The sequence below is a fragment of the Sebastes umbrosus genome, chromosome 4 (assembly GCF_015220745.1).
Source record: "Sebastes umbrosus isolate fSebUmb1 chromosome 4, fSebUmb1.pri, whole genome shotgun sequence".
Lineage (NCBI taxonomy): Eukaryota > Metazoa > Chordata > Actinopteri > Perciformes > Sebastidae > Sebastes > Sebastes umbrosus.
This window is the reverse complement of record NC_051272.1, coordinates 14,825,838-14,847,377: the sequence shown is the minus strand read 5'-3', so window position 1 is coordinate 14,847,377 and position 21,540 is coordinate 14,825,838. Positions and strand designations below refer to the sequence as shown.

General features: G+C 42.7%; 1 protein-coding gene across 1 annotated transcript in view; it reads right to left on the bottom strand.

Moving 5' to 3' along the window:
- Positions 1 to 21,540, bottom strand: part of igf1ra (insulin-like growth factor 1a receptor) — an 88,127-nt gene that overhangs the window by 59,409 nt on the left and 7,178 nt on the right. The window contains exon 2 of the mRNA XM_037768743.1: positions 15,807 to 16,370. Coding sequence (XP_037624671.1) covers positions 15,807 to 16,370 — 564 coding nt within the window. The remainder of the gene's footprint in view (positions 1 to 15,806; positions 16,371 to 21,540) is intronic.

The window sequence follows — 21,540 nt, the reverse complement described above, 5'->3', positions numbered from 1 at the left end:
AGTAACAGTGTAACCTGAAACTGGTCAACAATGTCAGATAAGTGGCTTAAGGTGGTGTATTCATGTTATGTTATGGTCAATGATAGGGCTGTCGCAATAACCGCAATATTGCAATGCCGACAAGCCAACTGCAGGCAAGCAAACACCATAACCGCTTTATTCACTTTTTATTTTTTCTTCATCCAGCAGCGTGACGAGGCGATGAGCGTGTATTCTGCACTGAGCGCTGTACGTTCAGAGTTTTTTTCTGGCCGCCAAGAGTTGAAACAACTTTGGGTAAAACGCTACGCTCGTCACTGCCACTTTTTGCCCAATAATCCAATCCTTCCATCCTCTCTAGATAATAGAATAATTAACTTATATATTCTATAGAAAAGCAACAATAAAACTAATCATAGCCTAACAATAAAGCTTATTTATATAGTACTAAAATCAGGATAAATTAAGCAATTTGAAAAAATGAAACAAATAACACTAATACCACATACTGCGTGCTCTTGAGCCAATCATTATCACCGTAGGGGACATTTCTTCACCGCGACAGCCCTACTTCTAGATTTATCAAGTGCTTTACATAAAAATACAAATATCTGGTATTGTGCAGATTGTGTAACATCTACAGAACCCATCTGAACTCACTTGAGCTATGAACAAAGTTTGTTGTGATGTCGTGCTTTAGGCAGGCCAGGACACTCTGTGCCCACCACCAAAAGGGGAAATATCAGGCTTGTGGATGTCTCTGTTTAGCCTCAGGCTAAGCCGTCTGTCTACTCAACTGCACTCAATGACCACACATATCCGAAACTCTCAAAGACTGTACGACAGGTCAACTGTGTTTAAATGTCTGTGTCAATATATGCAAGCCTCCATGCCCAAGTGTTACTTGAACTCGTGTGTGGGGTTGCTTAAGATGAAATTCATCATACATTCAAGGGATGTTCACTGTTGGTGAGAAAACCTCTGTGTTTCAGCACAGACAGTAATTGAAGAGAGTAGCACAGAATGAGTGAACATGCACTTAACAAAAACATAATGAAATGGGGGAAAGTGGGGGATTTGTTTCATGTTTAATCTAATGATAACCATTTGTTACAATTGTCCATTTGTGCGGTACATCGCAGATGGTATTTGGGCTTGGACCACTGGCTTGCTGGCAAGCTGATCACACCACTTAATGACTCTGATGTAAACAAAATTAGCCACTCATTTGAAAAATGGCATGGAGCAGAAGAAAGGGAAGGGAAAAATCCCTACATGCATAAATCTGAGCCTGAGGAAACGGCACTCTGCAGTGCGGATGAATGACTCAAACACGCAGAGCAAAAACATAAGCGTCACAATACTACAGTTGCTTGAACAAAAGCTACTTTGTGCCTGAGCCGGCAACAGGCATGCAGACACATACATACAGTACATGCAGTACATAGAGCACATGCCATACGCATGCCTGGAGGCAGTGACACACATCCCGTCTAACACACCTCCCTGCTGCTGATTCATTTCCAGGATGACACACATCAGGAGTTGGGTTTTAAATGCATACGCTGAGTTTATTGAGTTAATCTAAGACCCTTAAGAAGTTGCCGTGCCAACATGGTGAAAACGGGGCTTTTGTGTTTGAGCTCTCAAAACTGAGTTATGACCTTCAATCCGATTTGGATAAAGCTTTATAAACAGAAAAAAAATGTCAAAAGCATGTCTGGAATGTAAATGTTTCAAAACAACCATTCAGATTCAGCTATTGTATTGTTCCTAAACAAAAAGTTGTGTATATTGCTGCAATGAAAAGGAGACAAAGAAAAAATAGCACTACACCCTGCACAGTAAATACAACATACAAAGGCACAAAGTGTCCTTCATTGGCTACATTTCCACTGCATAGTACGGCTCTACTCAACTGGACTCGCTCTTTTTAGGTTTTCCATTAGCAAAGGTTGTGGATAGTACCTGGTACTTTTTTTAGTACGACCTCAGTCAAGGTTTCAAGCGAGCTGAGCTGATACGAGAAGGTGGCGTCAAAACACTGCAGAACACTGCACAGACCCGCCAGTTTTAAAGAACCAAGCTACCACCAATAGCGGCCACAATTTTTGTATTCACTCAACACAGGTTTAAAAGACGTTCTACGGCTGTGTATTGGCAAGAATCTGCCGATACGATACGTATCATTATACAGGGGTTACAATTCAATATATTGGGATAGATTGCGATACAGTAAGCAAGGTGCTACTGTAATTTTTTAAATCAAACTTTAGGAGAACTGTCATAGTATGAAGAGAACACCACCATATGCATAAAATCGGAGTAAAAAAAGTTTACTTACTGTAACATCCAACATCATAACACTACTTTGAGAAGGCACATACACTGAGATGGTGCATATATTTAAAATGATAGATTAACTGAGTTAATCTTTACATGTAAACTTTTAATTAAAAATCAATACAGTGTTTTTGAGAGATGATGTCAGTGCAGTTTCACGCAGCGTCACTATGGCGATCAGCTGAGAATCCCACGTACACTGAGGGGTTGCTATCCGCAGTTGAAGATGAAATAGAGAAAACTAAAGGAACAAGTGCCAACAGGGAGTTGAGTCGTGTCGAGCCGAACCATACAGTGGAAATGAGGCAATAGAAACAAAAGAAAAGTAACAAAAGACTTCTAGTTTTGTTCACTGCAATGGAAGAAAACAGAGACGGACTTCCACTAATGCAGCATTTGGATATGTGACAAGGAATGTGGCTCTCCCCTTTATATAAGGACATTTTCATGTACAGAAAGAACGCCATGCTAATGTTTTTAAATTGAACCATGCATCTTTTTTTTCTGCCTCCCTACCACACTTAAGGCATCATTCCTTTCCACTGAAAACTGATATTTTTCATGTGCGTCCGTACTGTAGCTACGAGCGTAAACAGCAGATAAACACAAATTCTGTGGTCCCTCCATTACCGGCTGAGAAAACAACAGAGAGAGTCAAAGCAGGATGAAGTTCGAGGGGTTTTCCTAAATAGGAGCATCTGTGTCATTAACCCCCCCCCCCCCCCCCACACACACACACACACACACACAGGCACAGGAAGGGAGAAGGGAAGAAAAGGGTTGGAAGATAATACCATATATTATGCAGGGAGGTAGGTGGAATGCAAAAACAAGCTTTTTACAAGCAAGAACATGTCTGGTCTGGAAAAGTGCTCACAACACACTACATATAGGACAGAACAGTGTCTCACTGCTGGGAAGGGCTGAGACACGGACCACAACACAGCAAAGTGTGTTTTTACCGCATCATAGTGGGATGGTGGATTTTTGACTTGACTCATCAAGAGCAAGTCATGACTTTTTCAAACCACATCACAGTTAAACGGAGAGGTGTAACAGAACAAAAGCCAAAGCTGGTGACTGTAGCGAGGAGAGGCTACGCTGAGCAAAAGAGTGTGAGTGTGTTTTAATATGAATGAGAATGGGCGGTGTTTACATGCAAGCTGCGGGCTAGCGTCTGTCATGTTTATCAGACAGCCGCGGAGAGAGAGAGGCGATTCCTGACGCACACTCAAGTGCAAGCAAGCCTTGTCTCTGTAATTGATGCACTAATGGGAGTGTGTGGTGGGGGATGGCATTGGAACTGAAGGGGGGACGAGTCCAGACTGGGACTTCAAAAGGCCTGCTGGACGCTTATCAACAAATGCGCTCTCATCAGACACAAGAGGACGGAGCAGATGAAAGGAGTGCTAATGCACCTCCACCTCCCATCAGGCATCCATTCTGCTCTATCAGCAGCAGACCTGAGGAGCCAGGCCGCCATACTGTAGGAGGATGCATAGTATCGAAAACACACACAGACAACAAACAGCGGGGGTCAATGAGTTCTTAAGCGATTAAGCGGTAAGCGAGATCATCATTGAACAGCAGATCCCTCAACAGGGAAGGTCACACACACATACATCCAGGAAGCTTAAATTAGGGCTGAGATATTAATCAATATCACCATTTATCATCCTTAAATTGTATTATGATGACATGTTTATGTAATTTTATAAACTTCTATTGTCCAAATGAATGATTCCAGGAAAACTGCAGTTAAAGGGTCGGTTCACCCCAAATAACAAGCAATCCCAAACCCAGAGTGACACCGCGTCCTAACAGCAAGCGTTACGTTACGTAACCACTTAAAGGACCAGTGTGTAACAATTAGGGGATCTATTGGCAGAAATGGAATATAATATTAATATGTATGTTTTCTTTAGTGTATAATCACCAGATAATAAGAATCATTGTGTTTCCGTTACCTGAATAAGCCGTTTATGTCTACTTATTACACAGTTTTGTTGAATACTCTATTCTGATTGGTCAATCACGGCGTTCTATGGACTGTTATAACAACTTTATAACAGACCGTTGCTATGGCCGCAGTTCTGAACTTGGACTCTGGCGGACCGTTTTTGTGTCAAATTATTGATTTCTTAAGTAAGTAGTCGTGTAATAAGAGGGATAATGTGCAGCTAACGGGTCATTGTTGTGAAATAAACCCTTTCAGGGTCTCTTCTGGTCGGGCTGCCGTATCACCCTGGGTTTATTTCACCACAATGACCGTACAACAGTAGCCCAGAACGGACAAACCAAACTCTGTCAACTTTTCCTACTTAAGCCGGAGTCAATAACGGAGTCGCTGCCACTCTCTCTCTCATGCTTCAGAAATTAATAGAAACAGGACGTCTGACAAAAGTTCAGCTCAAAACGCTCCAGGGTGCTGCGTCACTCCCGGCCAGTTAGGACACTGTCATGGACCTATGTGTATTTTAACTTTGAGTCCTATTATTTAGCCATACAGATTGGTTTGATGTGCCCACGTTTTGACCGCTCAAATACAATAGAGGTGAGTTTTGTTTGTGGTGCTCACAGCATTGAAAAAATGACATTTAAAAATGATTAAATTGTTTTAAATGGCACTTTGCATACACTTGCTATTTTGTGATGTATACAAATATTGGAAAAAGTCTTTGTCATGATCTTTATTTGAACCACATCCCCCAGCCCCAGCCTACATGACAAATCTCTCTGATGATCTCATTATGAGTCAGCACTGTGTTGTCATGCAGGTGTCCTGTGGGGTTACTGGAAAACGGTGACAAAATTGTCCTGTCACCTTACCTTACCCTATCTGCCACCAAAGAGTCACAATAATCTTTAATGTCCTGCGAGTCTAAAGCCAATTTAGCGAGGATGAATGAGGATAGTGGCAGCTCCCAGGTGACGCGGCCTTTCCCTCCCTCCAAGCAGCAGGCAGAGATAGAGCTGCAGTGGGGAGCTCCAGAGACCTCTATATTTATCTGACACAGTAACAAGCCGCTGTCTGACTGCTGCGTGGTGCAGTACAGCTGTACAGTTTCTCTCTTCAACCGAACCCCCCGCCCTCCCCATCCCTTCTCGGACTCTCTGCTCCGCTGTGGCCAGTGATGAGCGAACCAGGGATGACCCAGCAACATGTCATCACTTTTGAGAGTCATCATGAGTAAAATCGCATTTGCATCCGCGTCTACGGGAAGGAGAAATACACCGAATTCTGGCACTGTATAGATCGCCCAGCGGCGCTTCACACGCTGCTGGATTTCTCTACAGGAGGAGCCATATTTCAAAGTTGATAGCCATATTTCATCCTCGGCCACCTCAGTGCTGACAAAGCACCAACTGGTGATTGCTGTGTTGGAGTGGCCCATTGAGGCGGCCGGCCAAGGAGCTGCCGCTCTGCCAAGAGAGTCATGCCAAGAGGGCTGGAGAAGGCAGAGGAGCCCCAGCCACCTGTGCCCATTAGGCTGCGTGCTGACAACTGCACTAGGCCCTGGGGATCCCACCCAAACAAGCTGAGGAGAGAGAGAGGAAGGGGAGGCACCGCACAGGGTCAAGGTCATTTTTCAGTCATTGACAGAAAGCAGACTAATGACATCAGACAAGCCAGGCTGCTTTATGGATTGTTGACACTGAAAGACATATGGGGGAAGATTTGTAAAGAGCTGACATGATCAAAACTTTTGTTTGGAGCTAATATAACGTCGATCCTCATGCTGGTTAACAGGCAACTGGAAGAAAGGGTTTGAGGGGAAGTGAGTTGTTGTCGCACGCATTTCATTTAGCTGTGTAATTCATGAGACCTCCTTTGTAAATTTATGATGTTCTTTTATCTCCTCATTGTGCACATGTTCCTAAAATGAACAGACGGCAAAAACACCGCTGGCACGCCGAAGCCTGCTTGATATCTCTTTTATAGATTGTGCACACAACACACCCTTTAGATTCGTGACTCATCCTCAGCTAAGCTGCTGCAGGATACAATAACTGATCTTTACTTATTGTACAATAACTTTCATAAGATGTATCCCTAGTCAAACAAAAGCTTATTACTACCAAAGCTATATGGTCACAAAGCTTTAAAAACAGGACACATCCCACACCGACATGCCCTTGGGAAGGGGATCAAAGAAACACACATTTCAGCCATGTGTGGAGGGAAAGGTGGAGGGAGTAGATCCGATCCCCCACCCCAACCCCCTCGCCTCCTTACCACACACACACACACACACACACACACAACAGGGGAAGAAAATAGAGGAGCAGTGTTTCTATGACCTCGGTGAACCTGACTAACTATTCTGGCAAAGCAGGATACTCTCCTCTCTCCGCGGTATGCCAGCGTACATCCTCACCTCTGCAGGAGAGATTTGTCAGCAGGAGATTTCTTTTTTTCCGCTTTGGAATTAACCCGTGCTCTCAGAGCTTACTTGCAGGCATGGCACATTATCTCCCAGGGAAGCACTGCCAAGCCAGCCCAGCAGTGAGTAAATGGCTGGTCTGGCCTGCACACTATACGGAGGGATAGAGCCGGAGCATGCAGGCAGACAGAGGCACGGCTCCGGCGCCAAGGGCAGGCACAGGCAGCAGACGTGGGCACTCGTCTCTCTCACCTCGCTGAGAGGCGTCACTAAAAGGCGGAGATAGCCCTCATCCTTCCTGCCATTTAGAGCCGGAGTGAAGGGAACCTACCACAGAGCCGGGGGGGGCCCACGGCTCTGTGAGAGGAAGTTATACTATTCACGCAGATTTATGAATGAGCGGTGAGAGCAAAAAGGATGAGTCACGGCTTCCGAGCTGTGCAGCCAGAAGGCAGCAGGCAGCCTATCACCAGAGGCACTGGGTGGCTCAAACAGGCACGAAGCAAGCTGGAAACACACTACACAAACACACACACACAGAGACGAACACAGCAGGCACAGTCACAGCGGGCACTCACACAACCTGGGCACAAGTTGAGGAAAATTTGTAAACGAAGAGGGATGGCACGTGAGAGAGGAGACGTATGTGTTTGTGTGTCAGTCAGTCTCTTTGGAGGCGAGCAGCATGACACACGGGTCCTATTTTGGTCAATCAAGTCTACGAGAGGAAACCTAGGAAAAGAGGCCAATCTGTCAGTGCTTTGAGAGGAGTCCTTTGTAGGCCACAGAGGACAGGAGTCGGATAAACTCACGGCGCCGGCCATCAATGGACAATAAGCCCTGCTGTTCATACATGGACAATAACACACTGTATGACCATGTCATCATGAATGAACTTTGCTAACTTGCAATAATCAAATTGGAATTATGCAGAGAAAGGCGCTGTTGTTGACATTAAAAGTTAGCAACAGCAGTCGACACGTGTCTGCGGCTTTTCATGAGTGTCACCACTCTCTGCTCAAGCAGTGAGGCAAATATAATAAGTTACAATTTTGCGTTTGGGAGGAACTCAAAACAAATTAAAGCGTGAGGCAAAAAGAATTCCACCCTGACCAATCGTACTCGCCGCTCGTGCTCCAGGCCTCTCCAAAGTCCAAAGGCAACCAATAAAACCAATTGAGCAGAAAAACTATTTGTAACCAAACAGAGTTTTTCCCCTTCGCTTTAAGAGGGCTCAGGTTCTGGGTACTCAGTGAGGAAGGTCTGTGTTTTGGGTGAATGTGCTAACATCGGCTGGTAACACTTCCCAAGAATGACATTTATGAATGTGACCTAGATGGGAGAAAATGTGGCAAAGGCCAGGAGAGGGGAGGAAGGTGGAGGAACAGAGGGTGCGGGGATGTAGATGGTCAGAAAACACACAAAAAAGCAATCACAAATGCACACTTGTAGTATTTTCTGCTCAAAATTGACAGCAAATTGTAATTACTAGGTTATTAGATCTTTGATACATACATGAAAAGAAAAAGTGAATGAAGCCCCTTTCCCACTGGACAAAAAACCTACTAACATCTGGCTTTTGTCTTTAGTGGGAAAGGTTACAATCAGCATTCATTCCTGAGACAAATGATTCTGCAGTAGTCACGGGTATTTATCGACTCCAGCTCCGAACGGCAGTGATGGAAACATGACACCCGGGTGGACACACTAATTTCCGCCTCTTTTCCGGAGCTTTCTTTCTTTATCATCTCAGCTACAAACGCTGTTCGTCTCCGTCCGAGCACCGCTTCAACATCGTTCCAAATTAGTCCGCATTGAGTTTGAAGAGCGATAAACAGAAACAGCTAGCCTGGCTCCGTCCAAACGTAACAACCAGGAACTATAAAGCTCACAAATAAAATGTATTATATTTGTTAAAAATGTGAAAAAACTGAATTGGGGTCTCATATTGTGTTTAAATGGTGTAGCTTCATATTTACTGTACAGATGCTGTATTGACAAATCCCTGCAAGAAAGCCAATAAGCACATTTCCCCAAATATTTATCTAATCCTTTAAAAAATGCTAATATGATTTGCTAAAATAGCTATAACACTAGCATTACAGCCTGTTTTCTATTGTAACTACAGTCATATTTGCTACTAACAGAACTGCAACGATTAATCGATTATTTGTCAACTATTAAATTAATCGTCATTTTGATAATGGATTAATCGGTTTGAGTAATCTTTTAAGAAAAAAAAGTCAAAATTGTCTCATTCCAGCTTCTTAAATGTGAATATGTTTTGGTTTCTTTGCTTCTCTATGACAGTAAACTGAATATCTTTGAGTTGTGGACAAAACAAGACATTTTCCACCATTTTCTGACATTTTACAGACCAAACAACTAATTGATTAATCAAGAAAATAATCGAGAGATTAATCAACAATGAAAATATTGGTGAGGTGCAGCCCTAGCTACTATAGCTAAAATTTGATGTAAGATGATGTCAAGTCAGAGATTTGCCAATTGAGGTACAATACATATCACAGCTGAAGGTGCAGCAGTAAAGGAATAACAAGAGAAGCTGTTGTGTCGGCGCTCTCTCTTTAACACACACACACACACACACACACACACTGATCCCTATTTACAGCCTGTTGTTGCTTCTCTTGCCCTTGGACCACGGTTTAAAAAGACATAAGCGTCTAAGAACACAAAGAGAACGAAGGGGCTGCCGTGAAGTGAGCTTTGTCTGCTTCCTTTAATGTATTTATTTCAATGACACCACAGAGTTGTAACACTGAATCAATAGTCGCCAGTCCTCCGGGGAAATAATAGAGACAAGGGCGCCGTGCACGCACACAAACAGTACCAGCAGGGCCAGAGTTAACTGAAGTTACCTACAAAGAGCCGTCTACACTAATGTGTTGAAATGCTACCGAGCACGGGCCCAGTTTCTCCTTTCCCAGGACGCTGTTGTGACCCGGTGAACAGAAAAGCAAATCTAAACACGCTACATGATGGATCTGATCATTCCATCTTTAGTCTGGTGGTTGTTGTGGGAGGGCAGGAATGAATGAGTCTGATCGACATGAGTGCCATCTCTTTGGCACTAACACTGGCACGCTGCCTAAGCTTTGTACAAAATGGAGCGGAGCGCAGGCGAGCAGCTCATGCCGGGTGGAAACATCAGATGTATGGGCACTGAGTCATGGTGCTGAGTGTGCCCCCAGGAAAGCACCGGACTGTCAAGACTGGAATTTGAGCCCACTCCTGCATCCTGTCCCTTTAACCGCAGAACATTGATAAGCTTCAGAAAAGCCATTAAATATTTAAAAGCTTCCTCGTGTCTGCTGTTGGATGTTGGTTAAACAAAAAATGACTGTCAGATGATCATAAGAAGTCCCTCAGACAAACACAAAATACACCTACATCAATATATCATAACCACCACACGTTTAGCTGCTTCCTATTGCCAACAAATAGTCTCTGTATGGCCCTGCACGTGTAGTGTGCACATATAGCCTGTGCTGTGTATTTCCCCCTCTTTATCCCCTCACAACTGCAATGAGTAAGCCAGCAGGAATTTCTACCTTATATACTTAAAGGGGCAGGCTCATTCCTCCCAGCTTAACATACATTCCTCGTACCTAAAGTATCAATAAATCTAGCTCTTAGCCAGCACAAACGGAGCATAATTCCTGCTCAGTTCGATCTTTTCTGCAACTAATCTTGACAACAAGAAGTACGAGCTATGTGGTAGCTCCAGGAATCAATTTACAAAAGCCTCTGAGGGGAAAGGAGGATTTGCATTCTGTTTTCTCTCTAATTAATTTATATTTTCTTGTCAATAATGTTTTGATTAAATTAATTAGCACAGAGAGACAGAAAAACAACCAAACAGTGAAAATAGAAATATAAAGGAAAATCTCTGTTAACAATGCGTTGAATGTAACTAGGGCTGCAACTAACCATTGTTTCCATTATCGATTAATGTGACGATTATTTTCCAGTTTCTCGAAGTCCAAGGTGAGGTCTTTAATTTCTTGTTTCGTCAGTCCAAAACCCAAAGATATTCACATTAAAATTATATAAAACAGAGAAAAGCAGGTTATCTCCATATTTGAGAGGCTTTTAAACAGCATTTTCTGCCTTTTTTTTAATGAAAAATGACTTTGACGATGAATCAATTATCAAAAAAATTAGCTACTAATTGATTAGTTGACTAACCGTTGCAGCTAGATGTAACTCTGCTGTTTTAAAAGCCTTGTAATATTGTGTATTTTTCTTATTGTTACTAAATCTCAAGTAAAGACTAAAGACTAAAACCAACAATTGATCACAGTAAAACCTAGCTTATTCCTAAGTGGCATAGTGATCAGAAACACATCAATGAGCCACACCGCTGCACCGGGTTCCTTTCTTATGATGAACATGGGCACTGTACTTTATTTTGAGACGATCCCACATCGTAAGTACTTGCTAGTGCACCAAATCCGCAGCTGAAAATAGTCCTCAACAAATTCACAATTTCCTCCTGTTTGAGTAACGTTGCTAAAACCTACAGTGTCCAGCATTAAAAGAAAATGACATAGCTTTATTTTGTAAATGACACTATTTATTTGTGACCCATTTTTAATCACGTCTTGAGTAGGCACCAATGGGCTTGGGGCTGAGTGCCACAGACAGAGGAGGGAAGTCAGAAAGCATTGAAAGATAGATTGTTGGTTTTGGTTCTTTTGTGGGATTTGTTGACAATAAGAAAAAGATAATATATTGCCAGCCTTATCCTTCTCAACTCTATCAAAAGATATCAAACTGTAGAAATTGCAAAAACAAAAACAGCAGAAAGAGAAAAACAAAAACAAAAAAAACATTTTGTCTGCCCGTCTGAACCTGCTTACCCTTCATCCTCTAAAAGAAACGGTTTTACCCTGCTGTGAAGTGGCCTTAGGTCAGAGCACTCAGACCAGAGATATCAAGTGGGTCTCTGGCAGGGAGGGAATAAACATATTATCAAATGCAAAAGTCTCCCGGGCCCGTGGAGAGCTCTCCCAACTGCCAGGGCTCCAAAATGCTTTTGCTCCGCTGCGTCTTCTTCAGGGTTCAGAACGAGGAAACACAGAGAACAGACTGTCTGTAGCATAACAGGACCGCAGGTCTCCTTACGTCAAATTTCAATTACACCGCTGTAAGCTCAGTCGCTAAAACGCAAACTGTACCACTTTCAATCAAGTAAACTTCCGTTTTGCTTTCTCAAAAAGCACAGGCAGTTTCAGTAAGCGGACAATGATTCATTAAACATTCACAGGCAGACTTGACCTCTGACATTGTCTATCAATATCTAAAAACAACACTCAGGACATGATGTTCCTTAAAATCAGACAACAAACTGTAAGTTAGAGAAGATATGTGAGCTATGTGAGGATTAAAGTGAGAGTGTGTGCCTCCCTGTGGAGCTATGAAGACTAACCTGCCCTGAGACTGGGCACGGACACAGCAGCATGCTTTCCTGCTCGTCTGCCTAATTTTAAAAGCCTCTTGTTGTCTATCTGGCTTTGGCTTGGGTTCAGGGGCAGAAGGGAGGCCTGTCTGCAGCAAACACAGGGACCTGAGGGGGCTATTTGAAGCAGCCAGGCAGTTTTTAGTCACGGGATCCCCCCAAAACTCAAAGCAAACAGCGTGCGGTGTCAAAGGATCCACAGCCTGGCCAAACAAGCCGGTTGGCTGCGACCACTGCAGTGATGAGAGAATGTCTCTCGACAAGTAAACAGCGGAGAGATATCTGACAGCCAGAGCTGTTAACAGCCCCCTGATAAGCCCCGCAGAACAGAGCGAGGTGAAAATGGAGGAGGAAACACCAGCAGAACAACTGACAAGGCCAATCAGAGATGAGATCCAGGCTGAGGCTAAGCGAAGTGGAGAAGTGAGGAAGAAACGGACAGACAGCGTGTTACGAAAGAGAGGAAAGCAGCGGCAGAGAAGGCAGGGAGGATTTACGAGGAAGCATGGGGGGGTGAAGAAAGAGGAGGAGGAGGAGGAGGAAGAGGAGGAGGAGGGGGGGGGCGAAAAACAAGGGGAGTGACGGGCATTTTTCAACCCTCCAAGCCAAGCACTGCGCTTTAGCGAGAGCTTGTATACTTGACATTTGTCTGACATTTCCCCTCAGTGCCCCTCCTCCTGCGTACGGCTCCTCGGTCAGGGCCTCTCTACGCATCGCTGCCTGCCACTAAAAAGCAACCTCTGCTCCAATCTACACATCCCTACACAGTCAGTCCCACTCACTTCCATCCAGCCACAAATACAGCATTAACTTGGCTTATTCTGTCCAGCAGCAGCATATACTGTACACATTCACCTTTCATCTAACTTGCGGGAAACAAGTATCTGGTAGGTGGACAAACATGTGGAAACGAGGAGTTCTGTTGTTGCTCTGTGAAGCACTAAAGGCCCAGAGGCTAGGCAGACAGCACTCCCTCCTCATGTAGTGTAATTAAAGAGGAGACCGGGCCATATTGACTACAAAACCACTGAATGCCCTTGAAGGAACATCTGTACTGGAGAAAAACAAGACAATTATGCAGAGGGGTGCAGGGAGGAGAGAGGAATCTTAAACAGGAAGGAGAGAGGTAGACACATCAAGCCTTTAAAAAGACAGAAATGTTATCTGTGCATGAAGCCGGAAATATTAACAGAGCTTGCAGACTTGCTCTAGCTTCATTCTGTCCTATTATTGCTTCAGTAACTCCTCCTTTTTTTCCCACTGCGTTGCTCCCCGGAGCCTTTATCTGCAGCCTTGAGACCTCAGGGCCCTCTAGATGAATGCATTTACCCTGACCTCGGCCTGGGCCTCACAGAGAAGTGAACTGGTTCAAACAATACTGCCGCTCTGCCTCTTAAGTCCGACATGCGAGAACAACAGACTGCAAAACACTACATGGTATCTAACTGTGGGAAGAGCAGACGTGACTTTAAGGTGATTCACGATGTTGCATTTTGTGAATAAAACAAATTTAGGACACTTTTGTTTTGCTTTTTGAAGAAAAGATATTCATATAAAACCAGAAACTATTTTTTTGAAATTCACACATCCAGCTGTTTATGGATCTAGGAATCGATGACAACATCCAGGGAGCTCCGACAGGTCAGTGCATCCAAGAATAAACACAAGAGACACAGCAATAAACACCATAGCTTTTCTATAGAGACGGTCACTAGGGAAAGGACGTAAGCTTGATTTCAACTATTTGTTCTGAGGGTCCCGGGGGGTGAAGGAGGGTGGTGTTTAAGACTCCCAACTGAGCATGGGAGCTGTACACAGGTCTTTAATAGAAAAGGGCTGGAGGAACATTTTCCCACCATTATATCACACACATGAGAGGACAGAGAAAATGGCACAGAGCAGGAGTCTGAAACAAGTTTTCAACGCCAAAACAACAGTCAATTTGACATAATCCTTTTCACTGAGAAAAAAAATGTATCTTTAGGCTATATCTTTTATTTACTCCACGGTGCAGTATGGATATTCAGACTCCAGAGAGAGGGAAATACAAGAGGCCTGTCTCTCTCAAGTACCAATGTGTTAATAGTCTATGCAAAATAAACAAATACAGGGAAATAGTACACAACGTCGAAGCTGCAGCATTGATGTCACCCTCCAAACCGCACATAAACAACATCTGTAACTATCAAAGCAAAGCAGCAAAAAGATGGAACTTGTCCTATTATATCTAGTCATCAGCATCTAAATGTCTGCTCAGTAACCATTTCTACACATAATCATATATTATTATATATTTGGCACTTTTTTGTGATGTTTTTGATACCGACACATAATGAAATTAAAGCACAACTAATGTACTTCAATTCTTTTAAAGATATCTTAATTGAGCTCAAGTGTTTTTGTATTTAAAGATATGTTAATAGCCTTTTCTGAATTTTTGTGATTACCTTTTCAGCTTGTGAAATGGGGCATTGTGTGTTATTCTTAAGTGCAGTCTGTGAAGGAATTTGAACCTCTGATAAAAAACAACCTCTGCAAACCCTCTGAACCCTTGCAGAAATGTTAAAAAATAAAGAATAGATGGCCTAAGGAAACAACTAGGAGCTTGATATCTTCAAAATAGCTGCATGAAAAGCGATACGGAGCGAGAAACATGATATTAAAAAAAATAGTTGGATTTTATGTCAGAAAGAGCGGAACATTTCATCAACAGTTCAGCTTAGTCTGTCTGTCTGCCTGTGTCAAACGGGCTGCGGGAGAATAATACAAAGGCTTGAACTGCCTTCTATAGTCGTTTTGAAAAGGCGTGAGACGGCTGATCTGGTTGTCCCAATTTCTAATCAAAAAAAGCACAAACTGTCTCTGAAATCTGAGAGAGAAAGAGCGGGGAAGATATGTAGTGTTGCTACAAGCTGCTACACTCGAATGACTGAGACAAACTGAATAGATATACACATAACTGAATTAATTCAAACGCAGAATTTAAATGATATATATATATATATATATAGATGCTATGACCCTCCTCTGAACTGCTTTTAAAAATGCATGACCCTACCGCGGGGCCGAAGTTATACAAGGATGACCCTCCTCCAAATTCTTCAATATACCCCTTTTCATAAATTGCAAAAAGTCCCTAAGGCAAATATTTAACTGACATGGTCCAGACAGGTAGACTAGCTCATTTCTTGGCAGAGCAGCTTTAACCTCAACTGAGTATGCCTTTCTAATACCCGGTGCTCTATATTGCAGCCATCCTTCACTCCACAAATAGCCTGATCTAAAGACAAGGTCTCTATAATGAACAGAGAGGAAATGTTTGCACTGGCCCGTGGACAATCCTGCAGCCTGACGGAAATGAAGGAAAAACACTGCATAGATTCATGGGATTTGTTTCGCTGGTGCAAAAAATGCACAATTTCAGAATGTTTATAAGACCTGAAACCACCTACATAGATCAAAGTCACATCTGCATTCACTGTACGTGCGTCACAAAATGTCGCACGCCGCCGTTATCAAAATGCATTTAGCAAACATCACATTTAAAAGCTGCTTTCTCGACATTATCCGCTGAGATAAAAGTATGAAATAAAACATCATAGAATTCAGGTTACCTTTCTGGCACTGGTTGGAGGTCCAACAGCGGTAGTCGTAGTTGTCATTGAACGACGTCCTCTGACAAAGAGGGTTATCCTCCATGATGCCCGGGCAGACGTTGTCACACTCCTTTGCCTTCTTATTCCCATTGATTATGTTGTTGGACCCAGCATCCATAATAAGAGACCAGTCCACCGAGTCCAGGTAGCAGAGCTCGGGGTTCTTCTCAATCCGCATGGATCCCCGGGTGATGTTCCTCAGGTTGTACAGGCCGATGTCCTTCAGGCTGGTCATCTCGTAGATCACCAGGGCGTAGTTGTAGAAGAGATTGCGCCCGCGGATGACACTCAGGTTGGGGAAGAGCATGCTGAGGCTGTCCAGGCCCGAGACGCGAAACAGCAGCAGGTAGTCGGTGATGACGGTCAGCTTTGGGAAGCTGAGGGAGCGGAAGACCTCCTGGTTGATGTTGTTGGTCTTGTCGTTGATGAGGAGGATCTGCAGGTAGCCCTCCACCACCGTACAGTTCTCCAGCCGCTTGAACTCGCTGATGTCATTTCGGATGTCGATACTCGGACCACAGACTGGAAGATACAGAGAGAGACGACACATGAAGGTGTTAATTCTCTTAGAAACAGATCATGAAAAACGCATGTACAATAGAGAGCCTTACAGATTTCCTTTTGTATCAGAAATGAATGTTTGGTGGAGAATACGGCAATGCTACGTGTAGATTACTTTTGCCAAAAGATTTTAATTATAATAATCTTCTTGAAGCATATAATCCTGTTAGTCAAGATGGTGAGGCTGGTACTTTGCTGGCAACATGTCATACATACAAATAGTACAGAGAAAAAGACAGTGTGTTCAGTGCTAGGGAATCATGTTTCTAGCTACACTGTATAAAGAAAGTTAATGTTCTCTCAGGCAGGCATTTTTATCATAACAAGGGAGAGATGTTATCATCAGGGTCGGCTGAGGTGAAGACATTATTAACATTGAGATGACTTGTTTTTTAGCCTCACGATGACTTTCACAAGCTGACATCTTGATACATCTTCTGTATCACTATCTATCTTATCAGACGCAAACATTTCACTCAAAAATGTTGCGTCTGTCACCTCAGATAACCCCCCCAGCGATTGAATAAGCCATTCCTCTGTGCTCGGAAAACAACACTTGAAACCACAGTGCCTGCAGCGTTCTCCAACACCACATACACACACACACACACACACACGTAAACATTAACAACTGAAACGCCATTTATTATTGATGACAATCAACTCTCCCTCTAATCGTGCCTATCAATTTACTACACCTGGGAATTAATGGTAGATGATATTCTCATAATGTTATTGTGCTCCTAATGCAGTGGTTCCATTACCTTTTTGTCTGATGTACCTTCACAGCCCTGTCAAATGAAATTAGCTTTTTATCCGCTTTATCGACAACAGAGTCATGTTCCAAATGTGTTTTATATGAATTGAAATTCAAACTGTATCTTATTTGACACTATTAATGATATATATTTGGATTTTTTTTCATGCAATTGAAATGTTGGTTTGGTCAAGTTTGCATTTGTACCTTTTGGAGTCGTAGAAGTTTGACTTTTCAACCATTTATCCATTATTTTGAGCTAACTTACCAATTCACTTTTAGCTAACTATTTACTTTTAGCTAACTATTTAACCATTCACTTTTAGCTAACTATTTAAATATTTTGCCATTATTTTGGGCCAACTTAACTATTCACTTTTAGCTAATTATTTAATCATTCATTTTAGCTAACTATTTTAACCATTTTGCCATTATTTTGACCTAACTTAAAGGGACTGTTTGTAACTTTTTAAGCGTATAAATGTAGCGGGTCGGCACACATGCGCGTTCGCATATGCGCGCTCGCGTGTGGCCGGAGCCTTGTCTCCGCTGCCTGCTCTCCTTCACTCAGAATGCGCGCGCGTCCTCGCTGTCTCGCTCCACCTCTAGACGTGAACGCGCGTTCCCTACACACTGCAGAATAATTAGTTTAGCTCTGAGAATATCTAGTGAATGCACAGGGGACGTTTGTGCAGAAATAAAAGCTGCAGCTCCTCCAGACCAACAGAGGTTTTCCGTGTCTTGTGAAGTGACGGAGCTCTTCAGAGAGTTACGTTACCCTCTCGTTACCGACCGGGTGCCGGTGTCTTCGGCTGCCGGCTGCGGTCGGGAGGCGATAACGTAACTCGTTGAGGAGCCCCGCTGCTGAAGCCTGCGCTGAGCAGGAAAAGCCAACACTAGGATCAGCATTGATTCATGGAGAGACCTTCGTCTGATCTGCTAACATTACTGCCAAGCAGGTGAAATATAGAGTGATATTGTGGTTTTAGCTGACGTGTGTCGCCTCACTGTTTTGAGCGATGCTCGTTCATGTCTATTTAGAGCGAGCAAGCGCGAGCCCGACGCTGACTTTCGTTGATTTCAAAGCCACAGGTGTCGCTGTTAAGCAGCATTTCTGAATCTTACAAATAGTCCCTTTAACTATTCACTATAAGCTATTTAGTTTTAGCAAACTATCTAACCATTCATTTTAGCTGGTTGGCTGGAGAGCTGCAGAGCCGTGCTGGTATTAATGTCCCGCCCACTCACCTACCCGAGCCAATCACGAGCAGAGCACAGCCTAAGCTCGTTAGCGTGAGACACCTAGCTTCTACGTTAGCACCATGGTAGCTGTTTGGCTAGAAAGATACTTACTACTTACCATACCAACTCTATAACTACATTTATGATGCAATTGACACATGTTCTATTACACAGAGTTGTGATGGTTGAAAGATTGAAAGATAAAGTTATATCTCCTCTCTCGTACAATTCCCGAGCCTCAAGCTACGCGACTACTTCACTCAGAGCAGCTGTCAATCATGACGTCTCACTCCCTTTTTATAGCATCAAATAACTAATTAAAACCAAACTTTTCAGAAAAAAAATGAACACTTGAACATAAATCAGCGTGATAAGAAACCTAAAATGACAGAAACTATCTTTGGGAAAAATGTATTTGACGTGTACTTTGACTTTTTAGTTTGGCCCATGTCCCATCCACTAACATGGAGGGGGCGGGATTTATGACCTATACTGCAGCCAACCACCAGGGGGCGATCTAGATGTTTTGGCTTCACATGTTACTTTTAGCCACATCTTTTAACCATTTATTCAGTACTTTTAGTTATCTAAAATATTTCAACCATTTAGCTATCCACTAACTAAACCATTTATCCATTCATTTTAGCTAACTGTTTAGACATCCCTGCTTGCATTCTAACTAGTTTTACACTCTTAATTACAACACATAGTGTTCATGTGTTACAGCTGACTCAATATGTAGATATATTTTGTAATTAGTAATTTCTAGTTAGTCGGTAATTTATTCTTTAGATTCTTAGTTGAGCTCCACAATCTTTTCACATACCTCCAAGCAACTATACCACCTGGGGTTTGGGAATCACTGCTCTAATGCCAAAGACAAAAAGATGCACAGACCTACACAACAGATTAAAACCTCTAAACTCCCTTACAATGCATTGCGTTAAATATTTATGAAACAATAAATGATTTCTATAATTGGCACATACTCCAGCTAACAGGTTGCATATTATTTTGAACTGTCTAAAAGAAGGTTCAACAGTCAGCACAAGAAATGCCTTGACATATGAGCTCCTCTGTTAAACCTGTTATGTTCTTACAGAGGCTTAGGACGCGGTCGCAGTGAGCGACACAGTCACAGAGCCTGTCCAAAGACACAAACAGTTTTCAATAAGAGTCTATGATCCTTGTCAAAACACTTGGGATAAAGCAACGAGCCAAACAGTTTCTAGTCCCAAAATACACACTGTGTCAACAGATTGTCTTTCTAAAATGCTAAAATAGTTGTAGAAATCATTCAAAAATGACATAATGTGACCTCTCCTTGGCATATATTCAACCATATGACGACTATGTGCTCTTGTGAGTAAATTAACTTCCCTTCAGTAGAGACAAAAAAAAGCCATGTTGGATGTTCTTTGTTCAAACTATTCTGCCACTGCATTGTTTCTGTGGATGAGTGGGCTATATTTGCTGCTGTCAGGGTGGTTCACTTCTCCAAATTTAGAACGGAAACGATTACTCCACAAGAAAATAGTATTTGCTTTCTCCAATCAACACCAATGCCCCTGGGCTCCACTTGTGAGCCATCGAGCTGCATGTCTTCTTTGTTTCATTGAGAATTTTCTTCCAGCTTCTCCAGCAGCCGGAGAGAGAGGGAGGGAGGAGGGGTGGAGCCACTCAAATACAAAGACTAATTTGTTTGTTAGTAAAGAGAAACTCTAGGCCCCACTTCCTGATGAGGGCATTAATAAAATCAGGGGGCGTCTGGCCAGAGAATGGGAGGGGGGGAGCGAACAGATACTGTGACGAAGGAGAGATAAAGTTTCTGCCATGCGTAGCTATCAGAAGCCGTCCTACATGGTGTAAAAACACGACAAACAGAAATGCATTAAATGTATTTCTGGGTGTCAGATATTCCCGCGTCTTTTATCAAATTGATTTATACAAAAAAAAAAACTGCTGAATAGAAAGAGGGAAGAACAGGAATGCAGAATGAAAGAAAAAGCTCCTCTTTGTGATTCTCTTGTTCTACTCATTAGGCATGTTAAGTAGCAGGAATTCCAATCATTTCCTTGGAAAAAGGATTGAGTAGGTAGTTGCCTCAAACTAAGCCTCCACGCTCCTCTGATTCTTGCCAGTCAATCCATTTGTTGTGAAGACAACAATGCTTAAAAACAATGTGGAAACCCTTTATTTGTTGTTGCATTAACAGCAAGAAGTGAAATGGAAGTGCTGACATGTAATAATGACGTAAGAGTGATGTGATATTTTAGTCTCAGTGTCCACAGAGAGACGGATAAGCCTGCATACATGTGTCCGTCTCTCCCTCCTGTCTCTCTTTGCTCTTCACACTGCTGAGTAAACACACATATCTCCTCGGGGTAATGGGATCCATCGGCTCGTGTTTATGATTGATAAACCTTGCCCTGGCCCTCCATGGAAATGTCATTACACAAACACACGCGCACGCACACCTGCGCACGCACGCACACACGACCCGTCGTAAGTCAGTCGAATTAAGCCGACGCTAACGGTCACTGTTTATCTTAAGTTCACATAAACTGTGGTCCTATATGTAAATAAACGTAATCTTAGTTTCGGCTGACAGAAACATGACTTTCAGACCACATGTCGTACTGTTTATCAAAAGGCCACACACTCGCTGAGCATTGTGGGAAAACACATAATTGTGTCCTTTTCCAGACATCCAGCTATAAACTGTTATTAGAACGAGTTGAAGAGGTGTTTTGTGAATCGACAATAAGCAGGGCTGCAACTACATTCATTTTTGATTATGTTGAAAAACAATAAATTATCACAATGCAGCCTGCAAATGTTTTCATTTCTACTGGAGATATGAGTAAAACCACTACTACTTCTGATATTTTTAGCGCTAAATTTGAGTATTTTATAGTTTTATTCTGTAGCATTGAGAGAGCTCCAACCATTTCTATGTATATATTTAAAATATGCTATATTTAAACATTTGTTCCAATTAAAAACATTTCAAACAAATATCCCTTTATCGTGTGACCCCATGTTACTGAAAAGACAAGAACAATTCTGGTTTAGGAAGTATTTTAAATATATACAGCTTGTATGAAAGCATGTGTGTCATTTCTTGGGGTT